Source organism: Echeneis naucrates, chromosome 12 (assembly GCF_900963305.1).
Source record: "Echeneis naucrates chromosome 12, fEcheNa1.1, whole genome shotgun sequence".
Lineage (NCBI taxonomy): Eukaryota > Metazoa > Chordata > Actinopteri > Carangiformes > Echeneidae > Echeneis > Echeneis naucrates.
This window is the reverse complement of record NC_042522.1, coordinates 3,448,078-3,469,396: the sequence shown is the minus strand read 5'-3', so window position 1 is coordinate 3,469,396 and position 21,319 is coordinate 3,448,078. Positions and strand designations below refer to the sequence as shown.

Genomic DNA, 21,319 nt, shown 5'->3' with positions numbered 1-21,319 from the left:
ATTGCTTATTCATACCTTTACACTTACGGCCTGGTTCTACTGAGATCAGGAAGAACTTGCACTCCATACTAGATCACACATTCTTCACACCAATCAGCAGTTACAAAAGAATCAAACAGGATGACATTATTGGACAACATGAGAAGAGATTTGTGACATAACACTTCTCAAGCAGAGTTCATTTTAAGTAGACATATCTTCATAAATAATCAGAGAAAATCAACAGCCACAGCAGCAGCCAGCTGACATCATGTCTCTATCATCAAACCAAACCACAGATAATATGATGTGCACACCTTCACCTGCTTTTCCTCTTGTGACTTGAAGAGGAAGAGAAATTCTCGTCATGTTTACATGTTTGAACCCAGCCAGAAAGATTTGGTCTCTCATGAAGCTCTTCATCTCTGGTCTAATCCAACATTCACTGTGACTTTGAGAAACTCACAACTTGACCATAAAAATGTACATAAAAATCTGGAAGTCAAAGCCAATGCAGATGATATGAAATAGCTTATAAAATCAGTAAGGCATCACTCATGAACATCATCTGTCCCTGCATTTATCCAGAATTAGACACAGCAGATATAATGGTCTCAGTGTGTTGTTGTGACAAAGCCCTGTCTATGCACTCCCTGAAAAACTGAAACATTGATAAGTCAAACTGGTCAGAAGTCAATTGAAAGTTCAACTCTTTCATATTGTAGACATATCAGTCTCTCTCCCTAAAGCTGTTTATTGGGCTCTGGTAAATTCTTCACAATGTTCAGTTTTCAACACAATCCATGTATTTTTTTGAAGAGGAGAGGAATAAAAAAATAAGGTAGAATTACAACTAAAGTTACAATTAAGTCTATTTAATAGTGTTTATTCGGTTGCTCCTCCAATAACTTTTGACTGAGCTCAGCAGTGTTTACAATAACAAATTACAAAAAGTATTTCATCAGTACAGGATGCAGCACAGCTCGTAAAAAGGCCTATATGTCATGGAGGGCTCACATTGAGCGTGGTTATCAATGTTGGTGTTGACATGACTGTGGCAGGACAGTGACAGAAGGTTGATTGTTTGCCTAACAGGAGAAATCTACATATCTGTTATACTACTCAGATGACTTCTGGTCCTTAGAACAAGTGCTTTTTGCATTCTAGTTCCAAGAAGAATAAGGAATTAATTATTGTCGTGAAACATTTTTACAGGTCACCAGGTGTGTACATGTTCTTCAGAGTGCTGCTGCTGGCTTATCACAGAAAGATATGTCTGATCAACTCGGGGAGCATGATCACATTTGATTTGGTCAGATTTTTTCTAGGTTTGATATTTGACTGCCAGTCCATCACAGGGCCAACACACAGAAACAAACCACTAATCACACTCACACTCATACCTACGGACAATTTTAGAGTCACCAATTAACCCAAACATGCATGTCTTTGGACGGTGGGAGGAAACCAACACATGTACAGGGAGAACATGCAAACTCAGAACAGAAAGGTCCCAGGCCCAGAAACCGGGCACTTCCTGATCATATCAAGGTTTGTGCCTTTAAACATACACCTGAATACAACCATTTTATTATCTCCCAATGTTTGTGTGGTGTGGTAACTGAAGTGAAGCAGTATATTTACTGACTGAATAAACTGTTTCCTTTATCATCTGGCATCTGCCCGAGCCAAAACTTCTGACAAGTCTGTCATTGTTGGAAAGGAGCAGCACAGGGTCACTACAAAATCAGCCTGATTCACACTATATTCACAAAAAGAAATGGACCCTACACACAGCTCATGGATACTGAATCACCAAGTTCATCCCAAAGTTACTGAATGGTTCAGTTGAATTGCGAAATAAGATCATTCTGAGCCATGTGAAAGTCAGTTAAGTTCTTCAAAATCAAACTTGGAACATTGCAAGTGTTCTCACACTTTTGGCTACTTTTTACTTTTTTGTGTTTTTTCCTGCTTCACAGTTAAAGCTTACCACTGGTTTCTGCAGAATCAGATTAAAATGTGAGGATTCAAGATTTGTAAATAGCGGCTGGGTGTTCTGTGTATTGTTCTTTATAACTGACTATACATCAGTAAAACCAAAATAATTTTAAATACAGAGGAAAGTCATGAATGTTTACAATTGTAATATAAAACATACACACAGTGAAAGGTTAACACCACCTAAATATTTACATATTTAACAAAGAAGTCCTTCATTGTGCAACAAGGTCTGGAGGGTTCCCTCCCACCAACATCAGTGTGGTGCTTATCTGCAGCCTACACACTGGCTGCTATTTGCTGTACATCTGTCGCAAATAAGTGGCCTTTACAAGGATGAGTGAATGGGAGAGCATGTTGTGCGAGTTGTGACCTCTAATGGCGCCACAGGACACCAAATGACTGTTCATTCAAAATTGCAATCACATTGAAGTGAATCAAGGGTTTTTCCAGTCATTCTGACTGACTTGCACACAGAGAATAGTCACCAACTCCAATACGCCATCTTTACAGATGAGATGTATATGTACACCAAAGGTAACACAACAAAACTTCATGCACCAGATCTCACTGGAGAGATTAAGGTTTAGTCAAAACTGCTGCAAATAGGATCAGAGACTCAGCTCTGCTCTACAAAATAATAATAATAATAATAAAAAAAAAATAATAAAAATGCACACAAATGACTCTTTTGGGGATGATAGTAGGCAGGACCTTAGGTTGGTTTGCTTGATATTTGCTGGGATTCATAGGATCTGTGGGGTCAACCTCTTTGTCCATAATTTACCTCCTGTCCATGATTTGTCTCCATGGGGTCTTCTTTGAAGTTTTCACACTGTTCCATTACCTTCCTAACAAAAAAAAAAAAAAAAAGTTTAAAGGTGTTGTGCGTTAGTTCCTTACACAGGAGAATTTATGAAACTACCCTCCGCCATTTAGACTAGTTTCAGATTACACCTGTTTTTTCAAAGTCTGATCAGTTGTTAATCATTTGTGTATAATGTGCCCATTATATCCGTGTATTAGCTAGTATGAGGTAATTTTAAAAACTTTGAACATCAGTGTGTGGCAAATCAAAAGAGAAAATCCCCCAGACATTACTGAGGTATTTCATTGACCAAAGACCAAAACCATCTGTTTTGGTCTTGAGAGGTCAATATGAATATCATCTTAGAACCATGAAATCACGACTCATGTCATGTCATGTGAATGAGAAGTGATTTTTCCACATAAATTTCACTTCTAAAATAAAATACTGACACAGATAACAGATGTCACCTGTTGGAATTGATGGGACAAATTAAATGATAAAAGATTGTGGGGGATCCATTTATACAAATTTTTTATATGGCAGCAGTGGTAACATAAACCTACAGGGGTAAAAGTTTACAACTGGTAAACTTAATTCCTTGCATGTCCTGACGTTAGATGGGTACTCATATTGGACATTTCCAATTAGATTTAAGATGGCTGGTCCATTTAAGTGACAGTGATAGTGGTGTGCCTCCAGCTATTTCTGTAGAAAATAGTTCAGCAAAATGCTGAATTCCAGGGATTCCTTTTGTGGACAAATAGGAAAATATATCCCTTTAAAATGTTGTCTAAATTGGTGATGGCTTGTAAACCTTGTCCACATCATCGGCAAAGCCAGCTACTGTCTTTGACCATGGCAGAATAAATGTTGGTAAATACCTTACCAGTACTACAGAATGAAGTGCGGCTTCAAGGAAGCAGACCTGTGAATCACTCCTATATGTCAGGGGTTCTGAAACTGTTCCACAAGATCCCTTCAGGTTTGTTGGTTCAGCCATGGACCCAAACTGATGAAATTATTGCCTTCAGATGTTTTATTACAGAAAACTGCTTGAAACCTACAACCTTCAGTCAAAGATCAATGCTCCATATGTTGAAACAACAATGTGACTGACGATGAAAAACTAAATATTGCCATTAGTGTTGCCTTACTTTAGGTACATGTTCTCCCACAAGAGCAGGAGACCAACCAGCGACAAGCTGTCAACATGGGAACCTCAGCCTCATCCTTACAAGGCTACGTGTTATTTCTGATGTGCTAGTTAGGGTCAGGGTATACATCCATGTATGTGTTCTTGTATGTGGTTTTAGAAATAAAAGTCATAGAGCCTGAACTGACAGGAAATTATTTTTATTTCTGTTTCTTAGCAAAACTCAAGTGACCTAATTTGCTTCTGTGTTCAGTTCACCTAAGCTTTAATACATGCTCAAATGTGGCCTAAAAACCCCCAGTCCCAGTCAGTAACAAAGACAATCTAAAGCCATTACAATGAGTACTTACCTTGCCATGTCCTTTGTTTCTGGATGTGAACTGTCCAGTTCTAGCACTTTCTCCAAGAGAGTGATTCCTCCCTCTTTTATCAACAGGGGACAGTATTTACTCGCTGCAGGCAAAAGTGAATGGAAGACTATGAGAAATATCCCTGTCTAATAGTAGTCAGACATACTTTACTCACAAGACTCCTGAGGATGTAAAAACTAAGTGTTGGTCTTGATGTGAAAAGATTGAGAAAATCAGATACTCACAGTAAACTGACACCAGGTTGTAGAGGGCCCACGTGGCCCAGTGCTGGCTGACTGGAGAGATCCCCTGGGGCAGCAAGCGCAGGATGGGCTCAAATGACCTGTGAGACCAACAGGTCAGTTTAAAGATTCAGCAGACACAGGACTTCTAACACCAGACACCTCATAAAATAATATAATAACAAAAAAAACAGTCACATGCTTCTTTACTTGGATTTTACTCTATTAATGGTGTGACATATTTTTGGTTGTGCTTGTACTGTGGCTCCTTGTCAGGCTATTTCTTTAGGATAACACAGTTCCCAGAGGATCAATCTTACTGACTTCTTGAACTTTTTGTATAGACTCAGTGATTGAAGGGATTAAAATGAAGTTTGATGCAGCCATCTATGCTCCCCTTTCAGGGGGTATCATTTAACTTCTCATCCAGGGTCATCATTAGATCAAAATGTTTATTTATCCAAAGATAATAACCCAATACCTCAAAACTTAATTATATTCCAATTCTCTGGTTTTTGTTTGGTGGCCATTAAAAACCACTCTGAATATTCCATGTTGGTTTAACATAAATTCAGCCTTACACAGGCCCTGGAGTTTACGGAGCGACACTGTGTGTTAAACAGTTGATGCAAGATTAATGAGAACACTGGGCTAAACCTGTAGTTGATGTTACGGCGGGAGCTGACATCCCAACTCTGGATAGCATCCCACATTTTGTCCATCACTGTGTCTCTTCGTGGCTCATCCATTGCCCAAACCTCCGGCCCATCAAACATTATGTGAGAAAGCACCCCACATGCGTTGTATGACACCTCGATCCCATCTGCCTTACTGTCCAGCAGATTACTGTGAGAGATAAAATATTGGGGGAGGGCAAGGGATTTGGGGAGGGGAGTATGAGAATCAGATCTAATGAGAGGTTGACTGGTGTATGAAACAATCAAACATCATTGAAATCTTTTGAGCAGTTTACATGTCTTCATATAGTTCAATAAAATAACTATTGTGTGGGTTCTTGTGTGGTTGGAGGTCAGCTGTATTCAATGACGCAACAAAGATTAACATGCATCTCGTTCTGTTAGCCAAATTTTGTGTAGTCTCGTGCTACAGCCCAGTACGGTATGTGACGGTTAATTAGGTTCACAAACTAAATCTCACCTTTTAAAGCTCAGAACCGCTACAATCAGTAGCTGCAAGAGCAGAGACAACACACTGCTGAGTTAGTGTGAACGCAAAAACACACACTACAGAAACAAGAACTTGCTCAACCTCATTGGACAGAAGCCAAGCAAGTTGAAGTTATTCCATAAGGTGACTTGAAAACATAAGTTCACTGCTGATTGGTAAGAGAGAATTTTCATTGCTGTGCCACTGCTGTGTGCTCACTGTAGCCAACTACATTTCAGTTACCGTGATTATTATTCCACATTACAGTTAGAGAGGAGCAGCAGATGTTTCTCTGTTTGGTTTTCCTTTGTTAATGTGTGTTGCAATCAAAGAAAGGTCATGTTAGCTTCATGTGTAGTAACAACACATGACTGAAAGGAAACTACCTTTGAAAGAGGAAACTGATCAAGTATGTAAGATGAGTCCATGGAAATTGAATTGGTACCATGTGGTGGAAAAGTAGTAGGAGATAATGAAAACAGGTCCTTGTTGTTTTCTTGGTGAGAACAAATTAAGAACCATGCAGCTGTCCTACCTGAACACAGTGATGAACTGTGGGGTGACTAGTTGTGGCCTTAGAGCTTTGACCTCAGCAACGTTTCCCAAAAGCCCAAGCATGTTGCGGTGAAGTTCCTGCTTGTCTGGAAATTCCTGGATTTAGATCATACGGTAAGAGGAAAGGCATCAAGCTGCAACTAAACTAAATCAACATGACTTCAAGCTTGGTCTGACGATTCACCTGTAGACACTCCAGAAAGAGACTCATCCCATGGCAGTTCAGAAACATCTGACAGTTATCAGGCGTCTCATCAGTGATGTTCCAGAGAGCACTCCAGGAAAACTCCATCACCTGGTCGCACTGTGGCCAAACAAAAACTTTGAACAAAAGACTCTCCTGACATTCAATTTGGAATATCAATACTGAAAACATGTTTATTGCGATTTTAAATTCTTATTAACTTACTATTCATAATGGACCTTGTGTCACCATCATAATTAGTACTAATAACTAATTACTACTAAAGTACTAGTTTAATTTTAAATGCTGTTTCTTTAGTTATTCTGCTATTTGCCTATACTTATGCACTAAGCATCTCTGTCTCTCTCTCCCTCCCTCCGTCCCTCCCCAAAGCATGTACAGTACATTACATCTCACTAACTTTGTCTCTTCCTGTAGTCTGTGTTTTGTCACTGCCCTCTCTCTTCCTGTCCCCTTCCTACAGGTGCTGAATAATCTCTGCTCCATGTTCCTATATATCAATACCTGCTGCTACAATAGTTTGTGTAATGATAACCATTAGTTAACTATCAGTTATCATTTCCCATTTTTACTTCTGCTAAAAACTCTATTTCTTTTTTGCTGGAATTTTTAATGGTATCTTCTCTCCTCCTGCTTTTGTTCTGCCTCAATCTCTCTAACCCGCCACGGCCCCCAAACAACTCCATAAAACGTTTCGTCAAGACCTGCTCAATATGTAAAGTGCCTTGATGCAACTCTGTCATGCTTTGGTGTTGTATAAATAAATTTGACTTCAATCAAACTCGAGAAAAGATTAATGTCGACAAAGCAGAAAAAAGTTGCCAGAAAAAAAACTCACCATTCTGTCCTGTAGCTTCTTCTGAATTAAATGTAACATTGTCTGAAAAAAAGAAAAAAAAATGAATTAATCAAACTGTACTCATGAACAGAGTTTGGGGGTGATGTCACAGAAGTAGTCACACCACAGCAAAAAAATGTCAAGGGTCTGGATTGACAGTTTCACAAAAAGGAACATGTATTGTGTGTCACGTTCCTGGTTCCCTTCTAATTTTTTGTACTAAAAGGTTATAGCTGCAAAGGGTGGACCGACGTAATATTAAACCCTATGGATTAAGAATGTGGTATCACTTAAATTCATACTGTACACAAGTCAACGCAGGTGAGTGAATGCTTTTGGCAATATTGTGTATTTGTCCTCTTGCATCTGTAATGTACATATTTCCCTACTTTTTCATCTTTAATGTACATATTTCACTTCTGTTTTGCATATGCGGTCAGGACCAGCTGCAGCACAAACAATTTCCCCCTGTGGGGAAAATAAAGTGATTCCAATTCTGATTCGATCAATCTTGAACTTTTCTAATGACATTTAAAAGCTTGAAAAATAACAACTGGGGTATTTACAGAAGTATTCTGTCATTGTATTTTGTCAATTCAGCAAAGAACTTACAGACTTCAGGACTAGGGACAAGAGGTGATGAATACAATATTTTCATTCTCCTCTGAAATAAGAGTACACAGAGAACTTTATCACCTTCACAAATCCCATCTTCCCCACGGCCTCCTTGTGATAGTTGTCCACCTGACAGACCAAAGCATTGCAGAGGTGAACAGCAATTCTCTGGATGGACTCATCCTGTCTCGCTGGTTCCAAGATTTTCAGAAGTAGCTGGTTGACCCGACTGTACTGGAACTCCAGCTCCTCTGGAATACTGAAGTTACACAGTGTCAGGCAGCAGTTCCTTTGGACCTGGAGAAGAATATGCATCAGTAGGGATTATATAGAAGCAAAGTCTCAGAAAAGCTTTCTATCCCTAAACAGATCAGTTGCCTGTTTTCATGCATTGTCTAATTTACTGCCCTCTTGTGGTGGTGGCAGCAGCTAGCTTCACTTCCAACCAGTGGACTTGTAGTTTTTGCCATTTTGAGGCTTGACGCTAGGCATTGGGAATAATTGCTTGAGCCTTTTTTGTTAGTCAAGGTTTTTATATTGGCATTTTTGAGGGACTACACAGGAAATAAACAAGCAGTAGAGAACCCTAACCCTAACCTCACATTGGACAAGGGTGTGGTACACCCTGGACAGGTTGCAAGTCCATTGCAGGGCCAACACACAGAGACAGACTAAAACGAAGAACCACTCACAATCTCACTCAGATCGACAGTCAATTTAGAGTTACAAATTAATGAATGAAAACATGAATGTCGTTGGACGTTGGGAGGAAACCCATGAAAGCACAGGGAGAGAATATGCAAACTATACACAGAAAGGCCCCGGGCCTGAGAACAGAACCCGCAACCTTCTTAGTGTGGAGCATCAGCACTAACCAGCACTAACCAGATGATAGCGCACAGTTACTATCCCATCCTAAAATATGGTAATTTGTATTCATTCCATCTGTTTTAATACTAAAATATGCTAAATAGAAAATCATTGTCTCAGTGCAAGGCATAAACATCAGGATGATGGTGTATTATATAGTCTGCCTACTACAAGGTAGCTTGCTGAAAATCTTTTTTTGACCTTAGCTATAGAAACTCTTAGCTATAGAAGCTTTTATTAATAACAACAGAAAGCTCTCTGGGCTCAAAATGTAAAAGGGAATGTTAAGACCAACTAATCAATCCTCTCCTGTTTCGAAAATGGTCAAAAGGTATGCAAATACCTTTCTTGAATGTAGGCTGTACCTCCATTTAGTTTTCCAGATGGAATAGTACTTTTTTACATTAAACAAATACATTTAGGTACACTTGGTACATATAAACATTGCCGGTCCCAAGCCCAGATGAATGGGAAGATTGCGTCAGGAAGGGCATCCGGTGTAAAACTGTAGCTAAATCAATCATGCAAGTCGCAAGAAACTGACTTGCTGTGGTGACCCCGAACAGGGAAAACAAAATAAAAAATTGTATCTTTCACCTGTGAAATATTAGGAAAATCAGAAAAATCCTCTTGAGAGAGGATGCAGAAAAACTAGTCCATGCAGTCATTATTTCTAGACTGGACTACTATAACTCATTACTATCTGGGTGTCCAAGCAAATCTCTGAAAGGCCTGCAGTTGATTCAGAATGCTGCTGCACAAATATTAGCTTCTCTTCATTGGCTGCCGGTAAAATTCAGAATAGAATTTAAAATCCCTCTGTTAACATATAAAGCTCAGAGAGCTTATAGTTCCTTACTGTCCTAGTAGGCCACTCCGATCTCTAGATGGAGGTTTACTTGTGGTTCCTAGAGTCTCCAAGAGTAAATCTGGAGGCAGATCTTTCAGTTATCAGGCTCCTCTTCAATGGAACCAACTTCCTGTATCTGTCCAGGGGGCGGAATCTAGCAATTTTCAAGACTCAGATTCAAACTTTTCTATATGACAGAGCTTATAGTTAAAAAGTCAAAGTTCACTTTCTCTCTCCCCCTACCCCATGCACTGACATACTACTAACTACGTTTTCCCCAAAGTCTCTGTTTCTCCCAGTTCCAACCATGTGTAACCATTTACTAACCATGTTTTCCCCGAAGTCTCTGTCTCTCCCAGTTCCTCTCCTCTCTCTCCCTGTCCTCATCCTGCAGGTGGTGAATCATCACCAACTTTGCCCCTAACCCCCATCCCCCAATTGGTCGAGGCAGATGGCCGCCCCACCGAGCCTGTTTCCGCCTGACGTTTCTGCCTCTTAAAGGAAGTTTTTCCTTGCCACTGTCGCAGAGTGCTTGCTTATAGGGGGATGTGTTGGGTCTCTTTAAATAATTTAGTCCTGTATCAAAAGTTAATAAAGAGTTTGGTCTAGCCTTTCTCTATATGTAAAGTGCCTTGATGTAACTCTGTTATGATTTGGCACTATATATATATATAATTAATCTGATTTGATTTGATTTGATTAAAATATTCAAATAGGATAATCTTTGTAATTGTGGGGGTCACACAGCCTCACTCAACTTTAGGATCGAAAAACCTTTCCACTTTTTGGGTTAGGGTTAGGGTCCAACACAGACAAAGGCCACCAAACATCATTCAAAACTAGTCCTATATATAGTCCTTACCTAACTAAGAATATGGCCAAGTTTACTAGAAAGCTAAAACCCTGATAACCCCAAGTCGAGACCAGGAGTCAAAACTGCAGTTTAGCACACTTCTCTGCGCCTCAGTCAGAGCGGTTCCCTGCCAAGAGTAGAAAGAGTCTTTGTATATGTTTATTTGCATATCTAGGTCTATAGAAACTGTGTCTGTCCCCTAACCACCTAAATTTAGAAAAAATACTATACCTAAATTCAACAGAAGAGGAGCTAAAAACAAAAACTTTACTGAAATCAAAACAGTCATCAATTTGGTTTCAAATAACACTGCGATTAAATGTGGACTGTTGAATATTCAATCACTATCATCAAAATCTCTATTAGTCAATGATCTCATAACTGATCATCGTATTGATTAATTTTGTAGAAGGGAGAACTGGCTACAGCATAATGAGTATGTCAGTATGAATGAATCTACAACCCCACTCATGTTATTTGGAGAGGGGTGGCTGCGATATTTCAGTCAAGCCTTTTTATCAACCCTAGACCAAAATCTGCCTGTAGGTCTTTTGAAAGCCTCGCTCTTAGCATTTCTCACTCTAACTGGAAAATTGAAAAACCAGTTCTCTTAGTTACAGTACCTGTACTCCAAATTCCTATCAGAATTTTCAGATGGTTTAGATGATGAAACTATAGAAGCTAGCTCCGAGAGATTCAGAAATGAGAATGATTCCAGATGTAAAATAGTCGTTGCAGTTGATTCAGAAGTTGCTGTAGTCAGTAGACGATTACTGTCTAATATAGGTAAGAGCTGATTAATTCTTTCTCTGATTGTGACAATTGTACCTGTAAAAAAGTCAATTAAATCATAACTGCTGAGACCTAGGGGATCACTGGTTCAATGGAGCTATGACACTCAGCCTGGTTACGGTGCTGAAGAGAAACCTGGTGTTGTTCTTTTTTTTCTCCATAATTGGCTATAGTGCATGAGGAGGAGTTATTGTTAACATGAATAAACTGATGTCTATCTGATAAATAGGATTTCAACTATCTTAGTGCAGTTCCTTTAATCCCAATTTCATGTTCCAGTCGCTTTAATAAAATATTATGATCACCCAGTTCTGCTTGAGGTTTCTGCCTCTTAAAGTTTTTCCTTGCCACTGTCGCCAAGTGCCTGCTCATCGGGGGATCTGTTGGGTCTCTTTAAATAATTTTAGAAAGAGTTTGGTCTAGAAATGCTCTATATGTAAAGTGTCTTAGTGTAACTTTGTTATGATTTGGTGCTATAAAAATAAATCTGATTTGATTTATATTTTTCTGCTTTAAATAATAAAATGAAAAAAGAAAAAGTTGAATCAATGAAGGCCTTGTCATAGCCATGAATTTTTACAAATATCATTTTTACTCATTAGACACCATTTTTGAATCCAACCCAAAGGCGTACCCGTTGTGGAACTCTGCGGCACCGCTATACACAGGATTGTTAACTTTATAAATTTACAAGGGGTTATTGTATCTACTTAGCATTTTTTGCATCTGTTTAGACTGTTGGTTAACTACTGTTAACCTGATGTGTGCACATGGTTGTGTTCATGTACATCCCAGAACCTCCATGGAGCTAACCATCTTTTACCATTCAAACTAGGTGAATTGACTTAAAACAAAGAACACCCACAGGCCAGCTAGCCACAGCATCAAATGACAAACCGTTGCATACCCATACACATATACATACACAGGTGCACAAAGATATACATTCATCTTAAATTATATCCTGTGACCATTGTTTCTGTTGAGATTGTTTTTGTGTCCTGCCTCCTGTCATCCCTATCCCATCTCTGTTCTCTCTTTCTATTCACTCCTGAGCGTCAGTCCAGTAGCTTTATTAATAAACCAATACCATTGCCAATAAAGGCTTAGGGTTAGACACAGATGGTGACAGGAGACGACTCACACAGTAAAAATGCTTCAGCACAAGGCCCCAGAAATATTCATACTGCCTGCCCCAGCTGCTGAACAGGACAGTTTAAAAAAAAAAAAAGAAAAAAGAAAGAGACGATGGTCCAGACAGTACTTACAGTAACCTCTTGGTACTCCTCCATCCCATTTAGTACCACCTGAATGACCTCTCTACGCATCCGAACACTCTGGTCGCTGCGGTACTCTGTGTTAGTCAGGTAGAACAGGGCAGCGCTGCCAGTCACTTGAATGCTCTTATCATATTTGTGGCACTTCAGCGCTGCTATGACAAGCTAAGAAAAGGACAGAGTTTACAAGAGAGGATTGGTGAACATTCACAACACAGTGTTGTCTCACCTCCTTACTTAAACTCACAATACCTGTAAAGCTCGGAGCAATTGGCTGCAGTGTTGTATCCTAGCAATGTCAAACAGCTGATTGATGGCTCTGTGGGCCAGCTCAGGACGAAACTCTGTGTATGCCTCAATAGCATTCAGGACCTGGTCTTCATTCTTTGATCCAGTCACCTGAAAAAGCCCAGTAACATATATACATTTTCACATTTATCAGTGCTTTCTGAAATAAGTTTTGAGTCAGTGGCCTGCTGGAAGACACATAACCTTGGATGGAATCTAGCCTTCTGACACATAGTGTCTTCATCTTTTAGTTTAAGGCCTAGTTATAAGTTGCTGGCCTAGACTGCTGGGGAATGCACTGAACACCCCATCCCTCCCAAACATTTATGTCACACTGCTACATGTCATCAACTTTCTATCTTTCCTCTCCTCGATGTTTGTACTATTCCCTACCGTCCTCTCTCTCCCTATCCTGCAAGTAGTGAATCATTACAACAGTCATTACGACTTTCAACATCTGTACATTTTAAATTGCATTTCATTGTTCTCTCTTTCCTCTTTCGAGGCAGATGGCAGCCCACCCTAAGCCTGATTCATCTGATCTTTTTGCCTTTTAAGGAAGGTTTTCCAGCCACTGTCAAGTGCTTGCTTGTGGAAGCATTCGTTTAGTCCCTTTAAATAATTCTATAAATAGTTTGGGATGGACCTGCTCTTCATTTAAACTGCCTTATTTTTTGCTGCTATATAAATAAAATTTGATTTGATTTGATTTAGAAGTGGTCTTTCTCAGTTCTGGCTCTGACCACCACTGATGGAAAAAGTGAACATAAGCCAGGAGTCACAGGAGTCAGGACTCACAGGACTCACAGTAAAGGTGAGAGTTGGGGTGAAAGAGCAAAGGCAAAAGTGATGACAGAGTGAATGTGGAAAAGCAAGGGTCTATATGAGGATGATAGAGGTTACAGGTTACTGTGAAAGTGAGGATGACCAGGTAAAATTGAGGGAGCGAGAGTAAAGCAGTCAGTGTGACAGAGTGACAGTGAAAGTTTGAAGGTGACAAAGTGAGGATGACAGAGTACATGACACAGAAATTAGACTTAGACACATAACATTTTATGAAACCAATCCAACCAGTCCCACACTGGACTCTGATGTCTATCATGTCAACAGCCTGTGTGAACGTTACCTTATAGGCAGGGATGTGTGTCACATTACAGAGGGTGGTGTCATATAAGCCCAGGAACTGCAGGGGCCTCTTTAGCTCTTGGAAAGGATAGATGCTGCTCTTGCATGGCTCAAGGCTGAAAGAAAAACACACCTTGGTTCATCAATATGTTCCATTGAAGCAGAAGTAAACTCTGCGGTTAGTCACCCACCTTGGCCGTCCCATAGCTTCTTCAAAATGTGGAACTGTGCAGTTGTCTAACATGATGTGACCTGACATGTCCAGTGACACCAAGTTGACCAGACGCTGCACAACTGCTGTGAGGATCTTCCTGTTCATTTTGAACTTAGACGTTCGTCTGCTCTCCCGTGAGATGTCCAAATGCCTTAAGTTTAATAGATTGTGAGGTGAAAATAACACACTTACATTAGTCATAATCCATTGTAAATTAAAGAAGAAAAGCAAGAAACCATGAACATCAACCGTGCCTTCATAACAGCTCATCAGATGATTAAGGATAATATAAATACCTTCATCTTCACCTCTCCATCACTGACACATAGGAGGGATTTAATAGCCCCACATTTAGATCATGTGTAACACCTGGTCGAAGCTTTTCACGTTATGCAGAAAGTAACTGATTTTCATTATTGCTGACACCAGACTACAAGTTTGTCTGATCATAATTCAGTGGTAAGAAAAACATTAAATGGTCACAAACTCTGATCTGATACCACGCAGTTCTAACCTTTTCTGTTCGTTAACAACAGTCATTTAACAACACAGCTCTGCTAAAACCCAGTAAGTAAACCTTCATTTAATAAATGTTCATCTCCTTCAGCTTCAATAACATGATATCAGAAACAGGCAGCTGAGCATGGGCAACACGACCACAGCTGGGTGATGATCGCAAAGGCCTTCCTAGGCTACGTTCACACAGCAGGCCCAAGTGGCTGAAATCCTATTTCTTCACCCGCTGTGAAAAACTAGATGCAACTGGGCCAATTTCATATGTGGTTCTCAATCAGATACAAATCTTTGTTTTGTTTAGTTTTCTTAAAGCTACTTCAGACTAAACAGCCATGGAACATATATCGGAATTCAATGAAACTTTTACATCACAGCAACATTTGACATAATTGTACACAGGCAGTAGTCATAAGACAAAAAACAAATACGGAAATAGAGGTACTCAGTGACATAAAAACTAAACACTAAATGCTAACATCAGCGGAGTACATGTTTGTCATTTACAATCCTCTCCTGTTTACTTGTGTACAGAGTGCTGCATATGACATCTTGTTGTTCTTCCTTGCATGCCTGTCACATACAGGTCATGAAAGGTTCACAATGTTCTAAAAGTTTAAAGTTTTAAAGTTTTAAAAGATGATGTGAAAAGCTGCATAAAACAATCAGATTTATAAAGAAATCCGAAGTGAGCACTAAGGCTTGCAGTGTGAACATAGGCCTGTTCTAAAAAGGCCTAATCTATTAAACTGGTGACATCAGATGATGGATTGCATTCGTTAATTCTGACTTACTCACAACATTAAGCTCATGCAAGTGGCCACCAAGAGCAACTTTCACCTACAACATCAGTCCAGTGAATTATTGCAGTAAGACAAAGAAGTAAAAGCATTGTTCCTCTTTACCTGAGATGAACGAGCTCCACCACTGTACAGACCAACTCCTCTGATAAGTCCACATTGTAGAGGATCAGCGAGGCCAGTCTATCTTTCCACTGGGTGAGAAAAGCTGTTCCCAGCAACTGTACATTTGACAAATCTAGTGAGGTGAGCGACATCAATGGTTTGAGCAGGGCTTCTGCATCCACTTCATCAGGCAGACCACCCAAGTTGAGCAATCTGAGGCGGTTGAACCCGTGGAAGTTAAAGTCCGTCTCTAATGCTTGCCTAGAGGCAGGGCCCTCATCCTCCTCCTCCTCACTGTCTTCATTGCAGGCAAGTGGGGCACCACCCTTCCTGTAGAAGATATGGCTGCAGCCAAAAAGACAGAGAGAGACCAAAGTCTCACGGAAGCAGGTGAGTGTTTTCAGACTGCGGGACGACAGATTGTTGCAGTAGGTGAGGTGGAGCTCGATTAGGTCCTGGAAAAAAAAGCACACAGGAAATAATTACTGAGCAAAACACTGACAGAGAGCTTCAGAATTCAACTTTAGCAAAATATTTCATTTGAAACAACTTCCAAATAACTTTAATAATTTCTTACATTGACACACAGTTACTGATCAAAGAGGCTGACTGTTATGGGCAGCCTTCTGTAATTTTTGGCAACAATGACCGCCTCTAAAAAAAAAAAAAACCTGTAATGACAACTAATAAATTCCAGCAGCCAATAAATATACTTTCCCTAGCAATAGATGACTCGCTTCCATCAGTGGGCTAATCATGACACTAATAAGATACTAATTAAATTACTTTCTTATATATTATTTCACTATATAGCTAAAAATAGTGTCCAGAGAATGCTTACAAGTGTCCATCATTGTGACACATTACAGAAAAATTCAAAAATTTAAATATTGCGTTAGGACCAGGGTTAGGCTTTAAAATGTGTTTCCAATGACCACCTATGTGATGTCACTGACCCACTCTCAGTGTTGTGGATGTGTTCACAGCTGAACATTGGTGATGGGCTCACAAAAGATACATCTTCATACCAGGTCTGAAGAAGGCCTAAAAGTGGTTTATGTCCACTGAAATGGTTAATCTGAACCCATCATTTTCCTTTCACATGAAGAATATGACCTGTAGTCCAAGATTCTGTAGAACCGAAAAAAGTATTGCTGCATTTTTTAAAAGGCCTTAAATAGCATTTTAAAAGACTTTCAACCTGGCAGTGAGTCAATCTGACTGAGAGATGGACTTAAAAAAATATAAATATACTCCTATCATAGCCTGAAGATGGAGTTTGTGAAAAAGTAAAACATTCTGGTTGAGATGGTCCACAGAGGTATACTTGAAAATGAAATTGTTCTACTACCGATGTCATCAGCATATTGTGAGCAATTAAAATGACTTATTTGTGGCATCCTACCTGTTTTCTAATGGCTTCAAGATCTCTGTCACGCACAAAGTCTTCTCTCAACTGTACCCTGGTCAGTCTGGTGCTTCGAGGGTCCGAGAACAGCTGGAAGAAGCTCTCTTCTGGTTCAAAGTTACTGTCTGTATGGACCAACTCTATATATCTATTTCCACAAACAAAATTTCCAATTTGAGACAATAATCTGCAAGATTGTAACAACACGGGGCAGTCTGAAAGACTGAAAATTGAGAATCTAGTTTACATACGTGTTGACCAGCTTGTCACATATTTCACTTGGAAGGAAGATGTCTGAGCGCAGGCAGACCTTGTTCCTGAACCCCTGGTAGCACATGGTCTTCCTGAGGTTCCTCAGGCAGAATACTGTGGCCAGAGTCATGAGGCTTTCAGGGTTGTCTCCTGCTTTGGCTGCCATGTTAGTGTCCTCCTCTCTAGCTTACATCAAAGACAAAGGCAGTGCAGGAGATCTTTAGAGGCTGGCTCAGCTCAAAGTTGAGGGTGAGATGCAATTTCATTTGAATACAAGCAGCACCCTGTTATTAAAAAAAAAAAAAAAAAAAAAATCACAATAATCCAATGTGTGCTTCCTTTTACCACTATCTTTGGCAATAAGTACAGAATAATTCTTCAAATTAATGTACTGAGCCATATCTTGGCCTGGGACCATGTCACATTTAAGAAGGGAAACCTTTTACAGTGACTGTCCCAAAAACAAACTGTAGCATCAAATGTATTACCTGAATGTACAGTTAAATCATAATGGATGTCCATGTCTGTTTTATTTAAAAAAGACTGGGGATCATAAGGCCTCCCTGCCACCAGAAGCCAGGCCATAAATACATTTTAGACTACCTGCAGGCACCGCAGGGTTGTGCAGGTTTAGCTTTAGTAAGTTGTCATGCCCTCTGTCAGCAACTATTTGTACCTACTATGCAACAACTTATTTTTACATTAATAAAAAAACAGTTTATTCTTTATGATGTACTGAGCGGGTGCTAGATATAATAACCAGCCTGTTTTGAGTTTTGGTTCTTACTATGGATTTGTTAGCCAACCACACAAAGCAGTATCCTGAGGGAGACACTGCAGACTGTCACTACATTAGCAACCTAGCTAGCTAGGTACACTACAACACTTTCCTGACGTTTCATAGCTGTTTACAAGGATAGATCAAGTTTAGCCTACTCACTCACAGGAATGCCAAGTCCTAAACAGCAACACTTATTATTGTAATCGAAGACTTCATTTGCCGATACGGTGTCAGGAGTGCGTTTAGGCGTCCTAATTAGCTTGTCGCTAAAGAAGATTTTCCCTGCTATGATGTTAGCTAACTAAGGCAGTGAAGCTAGCGCTAGCTTAATAGCTGTGTGTAGAGAGGCGGGCTGTCAGCAGTGGTCAACGGTGTTTGGGTGCACGGCTCGGCAGCCGGGGCTCTACCTTAGCTTTCGCCAAGGCCGTGTGTCCTGATGACGGCGAGAAGCGGAGCCTTTTTCAATAGTCTTCACTCATCTGATTTTCGTTTTCGTCCGATGTCAACAAACCGACTCCTCCTCCTTCTCCCCTTTCTCTTTCCCCCTCTTCCTCTTGTTCATCTCGCTTCCTTCCAGCTGATGTTTTTATTTTGAAGTCAAAAGGGAACAATTTTATCATTTTATTACACTTACGGTTTACTCCAATTTGACCAGACATCAGTATTTCATAATTCTAATGAAAAACATACTTAACTGTGATAGTAACAGACGTAATGGATGACGATTTCTCTTTAAAACGATTAATTTCTGTGTAACCAAACTTGTTATATATATAAGCATGATTTGTGCCACGTAAAGACGTAAAGAGATTACCACAGAGTTCCCAGGATCTTTAGGGACATACGCAAACACGCATACGAGAGCAGTACAATACAGTACAATAAGGGACTCATATCACACTTCATATATGCATGTTTATTACTGTGTGTTAAAGAAGCCTACAGAGGCTGAGCCACGGTCATTTTGTTCATGTCATGATGAACCAGATCATTAATAAATAATGGGCTACACAACAGAGTTCAATGCTATCTTTGTTAAAACAATGGCACATGACCTTTTCTATTATTTGTTTTTACAATATGTACCTTGTTATTTTAGTCATTGTCAGTTATAAGAACTGAGTAACCTCACTGCAATTATCCACTAAACCTCCATCAGGGGTCCCACTCTGCGGATGAATTCTCCAAGTTCGAGACTTGGCCACCTGACACTTAATGGGATGACACAGAATTACAGACATAATTTGTGAAAGTACTGAAAAAGTTGTTGAAAGATTAACTTTCTGCTCTGGATTAAGCCACTAACTGCAGCTTTGTTGCTTTTCTTGCAATTTGTTTTAGATGATTAGATTAGATTAGATTTCCTTTATTGTCCCACAATGGGGAAATTCAAATTGTTACAGCAGCAAGATTTTTAACTTAACAACAAAGAAGAGACAACAAACAAACAAGCAAACAGCAGAGACACACAATAGCAGGTAGTACTACCCATAGCAGCAGTTGTAACTGGGTAGTTAGAAAAACATTGCACATTATGTATTGCACAGTATTATTTATTTTCACAGTATTGTTCTTAGTGTGTGTGTGGACTACTGGGGGGTCAGTCCTGGTCATTACAGTCTGGTCAGTACAACAGTCTGGCAGCAGCAGGAAGAAAGGACCTACGATATCTCTCCTTCACACATTTGTGGTGAAGTAGTCTGTGACTGAAGGAGCTGCACAGTGCGCTGATGGTGTCCTGCATGGGGTGGGAGGCATTATCCATCATTGATGATAGATTTGCTATCACCCTCCTCTCTCCCACCCTCTGCACTGACTCAAGGGGGCAACCCAAGACATTAACATTATCAGGTTATCGAGTATCTTCCTGTCAGCTGTAGAGATGCTGCTGCTCCAGCAGACCACTCCAGAGAAGATGGCTGATGCCACAACAGAGTCAAAGAAGGTTTTCAGGAGCACTCCCTGCACTCCAAAGGACCTGAGTTTCCGCAGCAGTTAGAGTCTGCGCTGACCTTTCTTATAAATTTCATGGGTGTTATGAGTCCAGTCCAGTTTATTGTTCACTTGAACCTTGGATGTTCACTGGTGACAGGGGGGCGTGATTGTCTGCCACTAGCTCCTTGGTTTTCCCTGTGTTTATCTGGAGGCGGTTCCACTGACACCAGTCCACAAAGTCCTTGATCAGTTCTCTGTATTCCCTGTCAATGCAGACAATGGCAAGTCTCTGCAATGTTTTGCATAGTGTCTCCTTTCTGTTGTTAGTTTACAGTAGTAATAGTCACAGTTTTTTTCTGCATGCAGTTAATTTTCTTGATCTCCTCTGCCCATGCCCCTGCTACCGCTTCAATCTGAGCTGTTTCAACCACCCAGTTCCCTCCAAATGCTGTGCCTCTATCCTAATCTCTTCCACATTAGGCCTCAGCCTCTGGATCACTTCAGCAGAGCAACCATAATCCATTCACCTATCTCTTTTCCCTTAAGAGAGTTTAATATGTCTCAGGGTGCTTTAAACAGGTGTCTGAGACTAGTTCTAGAAAATCAGAACACGTTGCCCATCAAACTGTTTATGCACCAAAGGGCAGCTTATAGTAGTGTTCACTACAGTGTACACTACTAAAGTAGTGTAAAATGTTCAATACACTTTTGGCATTTTACAAAAACAAGCGAAACGAAAACACACACAGACACACACACACACACACACACAGTATTTTTTTTTTTTTTATATTTATTGATTGATTAATTGGTTGACACCTTCTTGTTGTCAGTCCACTAGTGTTCATCTGTGAATGGGAAGTAAATGTGATGACTGGTTGGGAGTTACAGAGGAGATGAGAGGAGTAAAAGTACAAAGTAACAGTAAGGGAATTGATGGTTTAATGGTATTTTCTTTTTGCTTGCACAAACTTATATCTGGCAGTAACTGTTGCTAGAGCTTGTGAAAGAAACAGGCAACCAGCAATTGCCCTGAATTTTATTTATTTCTTATTACCCTACTTATGCTTCATAGATCTGGTTGCTTGTTTTTTTTGCAAGATCTGGCAATACTCTCAAGGAACTCTTAAACCCAAACTTTATTGGAGGAGAGAGGCACTGTATTAAATAATCAATTATTCATTAATCATAATTAATTCAGCACATTTGGTCTGGTGCAAGACACACTTGTCTCCTAGTTGGGACTGGATCCCATCTTGTAAGCTACTCTCATATACACATATATATATATATATATATACACTTCCGGGCCAGCTGCATTGCGAAGTGATGAAATCAAA

General features: G+C 39.9%; 1 protein-coding gene across 6 annotated transcripts; it reads right to left on the bottom strand.

Moving 5' to 3' along the window:
- Positions 1-18,579, bottom strand: LOC115052412 (protein zer-1 homolog). Of its 6 annotated transcripts, none has more exons than XM_029516493.1 (16): positions 18,452-18,579; positions 17,263-17,445; positions 17,009-17,159; positions 15,604-16,058; positions 14,163-14,336; positions 13,973-14,087; positions 12,811-12,957; positions 12,550-12,723; positions 7,998-8,213; positions 7,302-7,343; positions 6,443-6,562; positions 6,239-6,354; positions 5,194-5,382; positions 4,540-4,637; positions 4,295-4,397; positions 1-2,831 (listed from the first exon to the last, which is right to left on the bottom strand). In XM_029516493.1, exons 2-16 carry the CDS (start codon positions 17,427-17,429, stop codon positions 2,744-2,746), a joined length of 2,355 nt encoding a protein of 784 aa, XP_029372353.1. In that variant the 5' UTR covers positions 17,430-17,445; positions 18,452-18,579; the 3' UTR covers positions 1-2,743. The 6 variants fall into 6 exon arrangements, with proteins under 6 accessions (XP_029372353.1, XP_029372354.1, XP_029372357.1 ...); XM_029516494.1 differs by having other exon boundaries at positions 17,263-17,547; positions 18,452-18,564; XM_029516497.1 differs by having other exon boundaries at positions 17,263-17,449; positions 18,452-18,518.
- Positions 18,580-21,319: the final 2,740 nt, after the last annotated feature.

Coding starts and splice junctions, on each gene's coding strand:
- LOC115052412 (XM_029516493.1), bottom strand. CDS start 17,429: ATGGCAGCCAAAGCAGGAGACAACCCTGAAAGCCTCATGACTCTGGCC. Junction 4,638..5,193: donor CGCCGTAACATCAACTACAG/GTTTAGCCCAGT, acceptor TTGGTCTCACAG/GTCATTTGAGCCCATCCTGC. Junction 2,832..4,294: donor GAAACAAAGGACATGGCAAG/GTAAGTACTCAT, acceptor TTTTTTTGTTAG/GAAGGTAATGGAACAGTGTG.